The 8277-nt window shown below is 49.2% G+C and overlaps 1 protein-coding gene across 1 annotated transcript in view; it reads right to left on the reverse strand.

The window, feature by feature from the left end:
- The window catches only part of PKD1 (polycystic kidney disease 1 (autosomal dominant)), a gene marked incomplete at its 5' end in the record, with an annotated part of 53493 nt that extends 46441 nt beyond the window's left edge, over positions 1-7052 (reverse strand). Inside the window, 5 exons of the mRNA XM_009576818.1 lie at positions 985-1168; positions 1484-2152; positions 4286-4455; positions 5830-5901; positions 6981-7052. Coding sequence (XP_009575113.1) covers positions 985-1168; positions 1484-2152; positions 4286-4455; positions 5830-5901; positions 6981-7052 — 1167 coding nt within the window. The remainder of the gene's footprint in view (positions 1-984; positions 1169-1483; positions 2153-4285; positions 4456-5829; positions 5902-6980) is intronic.
- Positions 7053-8277: the final 1225 nt, after the last annotated feature.

Consider the following 8277-nt stretch of genomic DNA (forward strand, 5'->3'; position numbering starts at 1 on the left):
CCCTTTGCATGTGCTTTCTGGGCCGTGTTTATTAAGAGGCCGTCTCCAACATCTGCATCTGGGAGCGCTGACAAGAGCTGTCAGGCCCTTGAAAGCTCTCCTGGTCATCCTCCCCCCAGGACGGCTGGTTGCAGAAAGGGCACTTAGAGGGGCGGATTTAATCAAAGGCTGACACTTTCAGTGCTCTCTGTTTATAAAGCCCAAGTCCTGAGGTGGAACAGATGCTGCTGGAGCCTGACACTCGCAGAGGAGAGCTGCTGCTTCTCAGGAGGCAAAAGAAGAGGGGGAGAGGTCTGGGCTTCAGGCTGCAGCCATGTCTGGGAGGACGCGGGACGCCAGCTGGGAGGCAGGATTGCAGCACTGGCTTGGGCTTTGCTAGAGCAGAGGCTGGATGTCACGGTGTCATGCATGGGACAATCCAGCTGTAATTCTGCTGATGGAGGGACCTGGTTGCAAAGTCACCCTCAGGCCCTGCCTGGCAGCCCAAACAGCCTCTGGACACGAGCACCTGACCCTCTCCACCGTCCAACCTGAGTCTGCAGATTTTGCTGAACCCCCAGGTGGAAGGTCTGCTCAGCCCAGCCCTGTTTGCTCCTGACCCTGCACCTCTCCGCACCATTTCAGATGCACCCACAGGCATAAACGTAGAGTACAAGACGCCCACCAGCAGCGATCCCACAATTCCCAGTTCTGACTTCCAGCCTTTCTGTCCCATTCCTCTTCTTCCCTCCACAGCCTTTAAGCCAAGAAGCCAAGTTCAGCAAGGGCTCAAGCTCTGCTTATTCCTCCTTCTTTGTTCAGCAGCTTCACCCCTACCATCTCCCCATATTCAGCCTGGACCCGTGTCTCTCTAGCCTGACTGGCTGCAGAGGGCTGCCTGCTGCGGGCTTGGCAGGAGCCTCCCTCCAGACCCCTCTGCAGATGTGACCCCACGAACACAAGACCCATCCCTAGGAAATCTTAACCCTTACCGTCCTTGCTTACCTGATGACATGAGCGACCAAGAAGCTCTGGATCTCGGGGCTGCTCACAAAAGCCAGCTCTCCGTTGCCATGCTCCTGGCAGTGCTGCTGGGCCTCCAGCCACTCAGCCTTCTCCACCACCAGCTGATAGCAGTGGTTATTGCCCGGGAAAACCAAACCATCAGGGGGACACGTGGGGTGAACTGCTGCATGAGGTAGAAGAACACAAGCATGGTGGCCTTTCTATGGGCCCACACACCCCAATTCAATCTGGGGAGCGAGGCTACAGGAATGTCCTGTCCTTCTTGAAGCCCATAAATCCCCTTTGCTGTTGAACTGCACTCTGTGCAGTCATTTTCTTGGCCCAGGACAGTGCAAAACACTGCCTGGTCAGTCAGGGGAGCAAGGAGTGCCCAAAGGAGTCATTTCTTACTCCCCACTGAGAAGGAACGGAAAGAGAAGGCCCAGGACCCAGTGCCACCCCTCCCGTGCCCAGCAGCCACCCAGCCAACCCTGCTTACCTCTGCCCAGCTCTCCAGCCTCTGCGGTGATACCGTACAACACCACGAGGCCAGTGCCACCTCTGTTGCGGATCCGTATGTCCAGACTCTCATTCGTCTTGACCAAGGAAGGACACTGCAGTTCTAACTGTTGGGGTGAAGCCACCACCTCAATTTCTGCCTGCACGTATAAGACCTTGGTGCCCACGAAGATGGTGGCAGTGACGTTGTACTGCCCAGGTAAGGCATACATGTGGACAGCTGCATTTCCAGTGGTGTTGAGAACCTCTGTCTGGTCCCCAAATTCCCACAGTAAAGTGCTGACAGCAATGGGAATACTGACATTGAAGAGCACGGCCTGGTGTAGGCTGTACTGGGGCTGGAGTCCTGTAAAAGACACAGGCAGCTGTGCCTGGAAGGGAGAGGGGACGAGTGATGGGCCACCACAGGCCTGCCCGGACAAATGCTCAGTGCAAAATGGCAAACAACTGGAGGAAGAGTTTGTTTCGTGGGCAGTACCACACAAACACTGCCCCTGGCTGCTGAAACCTCCATATTCCTGGTCTTCGGCATAACAGAGGGCACTGCAGGACTCCTCGGTGAGGTTCCCAGGGTGAACAGACGTGAAGAGGATGACAAGTTCAGCCCCTTCTGTGTGGTTGCTTGTCAGACACGTTATGTGTTGAGCTCCTGGGGAAAGAACAGAAGATCCTCTTGCAAACTGACACTGTGAAGCCGTAGCTTGGTGAAACCCTCCAAGAGACAGCACCCCACACCCCTGGGAACGGACTTCTCCTGGGCAGCTCCTAGTCCAAGCATTTCCTTTTTGAGATTTGCCTGGGAAGTCTTTAAATCCCTCAGCAATTATTTCCAAACTTTAATTAATGATGACAGAAATAAGAAGCCAGTTGCACAGATTTATGGAGCAGCAACACTCAGCACATAAAAGGGGTCTTTGGAGAGCCTGACAGTCCCATGGGACACAGAGCTGCTGAGTCTGACCTCAAAGGAGCCCAAAGAACTAGCCACCAAGTGAGACCAGGAGTAAAGGTGGTCCCTTGGCTGTACCTTGGCTTGGTCCGATGCAGCACACTTCACTGCATGCTGCCTGGGGCTTCCAGCAACAAGTCTATAACCAAACACAGTTGGGCAGAGTGGCACATCGGGGGCATGGGGGAAACGCCACTGGACTCTCCACCAGGCCCACGCTGGAGGTGGCAGACACTGCAGCCACCTTCCTCCTTGGGGAGAGCCAAGACGTTCCCACCTACTTGCACGCAAAATCTGGTGCTAGAGAAGAAGGCAGTGCCACACACAGCCTGCACCGAAGGGGTGTGGAAGGATGCACATGTATGCATTGATGGCAAGGATGCACAGAAACAACACATGCCTGGCTACAGGGAGCACAAACACACACGTGCATGGACACGTACAATGATGGCAGCCACATCAGCCCCATTCTCAGAGCAACAGCTCATTCCCTTGAGTTTACTTCCCCCTCACCGGCTTGCAAGGGGTGGGACGTTTCTCTGCCACAAACACACAGGCAGGGCCTCTGCCACGTGCACAGCCGCAGCCCAGCTGGGACTGCCTGGCCTCCTCTCCAACTCTGCCCACGCAACCGAGCCATGTTTGCTCCTCTGTTTCTGCTGGTTGCTACAACATCTCCCCCCAAACATCTCAAAAGCTCCGGCCTTGCGTGATCTTCCCATATCAAATCCATCCAAACCTCCAGCTTTCTCCACGGCCTTCCCGCAGACGTTGAGCCACTTTTCTTAACAAAAGCCCCGTGAGGAAGACCACGGCATGGGAACTACTTTGCTTTTTACCACCAGCCTGGTCATACTTCTTCATTCCCTGCCGGTCAGTAACAACTGTCAGTGGCTGGCAGGCTGTCCCAGCCTACTCCCATTACACTGAATTACCCAGAAGACAGCCTCACATTATTGTTTCCACACTAACTTAAAGTAGTTCAAGAGGGCAACAACTAATTATCAAGGGGAATAACAGTGCCGGTGTTATTCCCCCTGATAATTCCAGCACCAGGCACACAGTGCACTACCGAGGTGCTGCAAGGCTGGGGCAACCTGGCTGAGGAAAGCGGAGCAACCACCACCCGTGTTTTGGCCCTGGGGGAGCACTGCACTTCATCAGGCGGCTCAGCTGGCTCCCACCCGCTCTGGTTCCCCCAGCCCTCATCACTTCATCCTCCCGTCATGCATTAAGGGAGATGCCTGATGCCTACTGGGGGGAGCACTCCCTCTCCTACCCTCTCTCTTACTTCGAGATAGCTGAGCATCCAGGGGGGATTAGTTTTCTTAGGGCTTCCCCTCCCACCCTCCAAGTAAACACCGCCCCATGCTTCTGCTAGCCAAGGCAGCCAGAAAAATGCACCCAGAGCAGGCGATGGGCTGTAGATCAGGGCAGTGTTCATTGAACATTCCCTGGAGCCCTGTCACCTGCAAAGATTCAACTTAGCATGTCCTCAGGTCCCATCAACTCCAAGAGATTTCACTGCTTAAAGTCAGACTGTTAAAAGCTTGAGAGAATGAAAGTCTAAGGCTGGAGGTCATGGAGCTAGTGCCATCTGATGGCTGCTTGAAGCTTGGTCTGTAATGAGTTTGCTGATCTCAGCCCTGGTGTGACGGACTCCAGCCTTAAGGCATCAGGGTATAGTCATACACTACCATTATTTGCTTAATTAGATTAGAACTGGTCACTTGAGGTCTCAAGAGGTCTAGATATGATCCCCAGCTCCCCTTGGGCCCATCATTTCCACTGGTTTAGTCATCTCCCCCACCACAGCCCACAGTGTTTCCTTACCGCAAGTAGCATTGAGGAACAAGACACTGAAGAGGGAAAGGTTTGCCACCTCAGGAGGGCGGGCGCATCTCGTATCTGACGCCTCAATAACTTTCACTTTTCTGTCTTCCACCCAAAGGGGCAACCAGGAAAGTTTGCAGTCACAAACAAATGGATTCCAACTTAAGTTTCTGTAACAGGGAGATCAGACAAAAGTTAGGCATTAACTTGACATGTACTAAGTGTTAATTACAGCAGCGTGCAGATCCCTTACTGCTCCCATCTGTGCCACTCCACTGAAATGCTTCAGAAAGAACTGCGAGGGGAATTAATGAATAGGGAATCAAGCAATAATTAACATGATTTTTCTAGAGGCTAGAATTAGGCAAGTACTCCAAGTACTTTTTTCATTCTACAAATAATTGTTGCAATTAGAAGCAAATTACAGACACAATCTTATATTTAAAATAGTCTGCCATCTAACAGCCATTGGATGTAATGGCAGCCTCTCCAGCTAAGGGAGACTATTTACAGCTCCATTAAAAAATAGCTAAGAGAATAAAATTGATCTGTCAAAAAAGAAATGCAAAGTCAATGATAATCTTTCCATGTGGCAGTTTAATGAAAAGATGGAAACTTTAATTGCAGCTAAGCTTGATCCAAATTACAGCCTTTGGCATTCAGCTGCGAACAGGACAGAGATGGAAAGCTGTTTGTTTAGCTGACGCCAGCTGGGCTGGGCTGCCGCAGGGGCTGAACCCAGGATTTTTATACCGAAAGCACCACTTTGCCGGCCAGCCTTAGCAGGGACAGACTCACTTGGACCTAGCCTGGATCCTTTGTGTCTTTTCAGTGCCACTTGTAAGCAAAAAAGCAGACCTGAAAATGCCTTTTGTGTTCTGCCTTCAGGGAGAATGCGTGGCTTAGCTTTTTTCTTGCTTGCCAAGAGCAATTGCACGGGGTTAATTCTTTGGCTCATTCAGACACAGAATGGCCATTCTGCGCTGTCACTTCATGTATCTCTCCTGGAAATGTGTGGCATCCCCTTGCCACCCTTCACGTAACAGCACAGATTTTAATTACTTCAATTAAAAACCACTATAAGCCTAAGAACTTGAATCACTTAGGGAGAACATCTTCAAGTGTCTTCAAGTGACTTAGACACCCCAGTCAGGGTCTCCCGTGTTGCAGGTCAGTGCCCTTTTCACCAGATCCCCCAGTCCCAAGGTGTGACCATACAAAGAGGAAGAGCAAGTGTGAGCTGGAGCACAGCCAGAGACAAGAACCTCAGCAGAGCTGGTGTGGGAGAGAAGCAGGGAAGCCAGGAAGGCAGTGACAGAGGTTGGAGGTATCCAGGAGACAGAAGCAAAGGGCACCAACAGGACCCAGGAGCAGGACACAGCTTGAAGAAGAAACGGGACAGAGTCCAAAAGGCAGCTGCTTGGTTGGGTACATGCCCCAGATCTCCCCAAGACAGCACGGCATCCCACCCCTGCCAGGAAGGGAAGAGCTGTTTCAAGGAAAGGTCTAAATAGAGAACTGGGAAACAAAGAAGATGAACTTACATTTCACTTAAATTAAATAAATTATCAAATATTCCATCTTCTAATGTAGAAATCTTGTTGTGGCTTATATCTCTGTAAAAGAGGGAAAATGAAAAGGAAAGTTCATCATGCTGGTAACAACTTCCTGGCCAACATACAGGATCAACCTCTGTCCCAAGCTCTGCTTGGGTACTTGTTACCCTCTGAGCACCTTGAGTCTCAACAGCCACATGCACATGATAGCAAAATGTCCAATCAGGCACATAGTTGATGGAGGAAGGGACCTCTGGAAGTCATCTGGTCCAACCCCCATGCTGAAGCAGGGTCACCTACAGTGGGCTGCCACAACCATGTCCAGACTGCTTTTGAGTATCTCCAAGGATGGAGACTCCACAACCTCTCTGGGCAGCTTGCTTCTGTGTTCAAGTCCAATCCCCATGCTCCAAGTTCTACCGTGAGTCCTTCTCCTTTTAGGAGATTTTGAGGTGTGAAGATGGCAGCCTGTCCAGGCTGCCAGCTACTCAGCTGGAACCGCCGAAGCACGTTTTGGTGCTGGCTCTATTGCTGCCTTTTTTGATCTGACAGTCCAATTTTTCTTTAAAAACAGTTAATCTTCTCTATGAACCATTAGCAAGTTACAGTGCAAACTCATCTGATCAGCGGCTGAACCAGTGAGGTTGCTAATGGTCAAAGCTCTCCTTTTCTCCTGGCCCACACAGAGTCTGGGCAGTTTTTGGACAGCTCAGGGTGTGGGGAGCAATGGGACATCGGGCCTTTCCCCGACTAGTGCCGGGCTCCTCAAAGCACTCTCAGACTCAGTACCCAATTCCCTCAGAAGATAAGTGGGATTTATCATCATTTATCAGCTTTATCATCATTTTCCACGTACTAACACACATCTTGCGACAAATCTCATTCTCTTGCCTCCATCGAGCAGTACAGCAGGTCAAATCCTGCCCGATTCTCTGAATGCCAGTGAGGAAATCAGTCATTCACCGGACTGTGCAGCTAAACGCCTTGAGGAAGGAGTCCACGGACACATCTATCTAGGGCTCGACAGATGAGGTCAAGCAAGAACAAGGCTAACTTGTGAAACACAAGCATGCGTTCTAGGTACCAGCTCAAACGAGCACGGTGAGCTGGAGGACTGGAAGGGCACAGTGTGTACTTACAGTTTTTCCAGAGAAGCCAGGCTTTCAAATATCTGAACATCTAAACCACTGATCTTGTTATTGGAAAGATCCCTAGAGAAAGAAAACACAATTTTCAGCTTTCGTTCAACTTCATTTTGTCATTCATCCATTACTAGACCTTAGAAGAGCCTGTCTCCAAACTCCATCCAGACTCCAGACTCGAGTGCTAAAGCGGAGCATTTCTCTCAGCCGAAGAAAACACCTTTCCCAGCTGTAAAGCATTTGCTGCTCAAAGCTTTGTATAATGTGTAGATACAGATTAGGACTATCATTATATGCATATCATTCTGCAGCGTACCTAGATAATGACAGACATGACAAATGTATTACTAAATTTGATGTATCCTTTTAAGAAAAAAATCAAGTCTAGTATATGTTCAAAGAAGTAATTAAGAGATAATTTAGACTAAAGTAGTAATTAACTTAGAGAAAAATTTATGAGGAACTTCCAAGTCCATTTCTAGTGCCAAAGAACTGATCGTTAATTACACAACTGACGCGTTCAACTTTTACATTTTAACGATCTTTTTGTCTCTCTTTAGAAAAGCTTAAAAGGAAAGAAGAAGTAACAAAGAATATTTTCCGTTTAAAGTCAGGTTAGATTGTCCTTATAAAAGGAACACTGTTTTAAAAACTCTCTAATTGCTCCCTGTAACACCAATAGCCTTCCACTCATCCAAAGCAAAATTGTTTCTGTCCTCCAGTCCAGCTCTCTCTTTTCACCCCATGTCCTCTTTTTCAATTTTAAAATGTCACTCAGCTAAGAAGTGAAAGTTTCGCTGATCGGTCTCCACTCGTTCCCAATAAACTTCACTCTTTGGTTTCAGATGAATCTCCTTTGGCCAAAAACTTCTTTTAACAGCATCAAAATACTTATTCCGAGCCCATGCAATGATTATTATCCTTCAAGGATTTCTGGGAGAGCTCCAGGGAGGCGGACAGGGCTGGATTCACTACAGCTGCAGCCGTGCCGTGTCAACAGAGACGTTCTCCCACCCACCTCCTTTCTCACCTTTTTTCCTACAAGCGTCTCTCGTAATTTCTCCTTGGTGTGTCACCTCTTATTGTTATCCCCTAATCAATTAATTCTTGTTTTGATCTGACATTTAAACTTATTTTATCCAAATGAAAAGAATTCTGCTAACCTGGCAGGAAAATTATGTATGATTCCAGGAAACTCTGGGGATAAGTAAAAGGGATGGATGTCTCTTTAAAAGGCTTGAGTTTATTTTCCCTGATTTTGCTGTCCAGGAGTTCTTTGCCAAGCTGAGAGTGG

The sequence above is a fragment of the Fulmarus glacialis genome, unplaced genomic scaffold (assembly GCF_000690835.1).
Source record: "Fulmarus glacialis isolate BGI_N327 unplaced genomic scaffold, ASM69083v1 scaffold39684, whole genome shotgun sequence".
In the NCBI taxonomy this organism is placed as follows: domain Eukaryota; kingdom Metazoa; phylum Chordata; class Aves; order Procellariiformes; family Procellariidae; genus Fulmarus; species Fulmarus glacialis.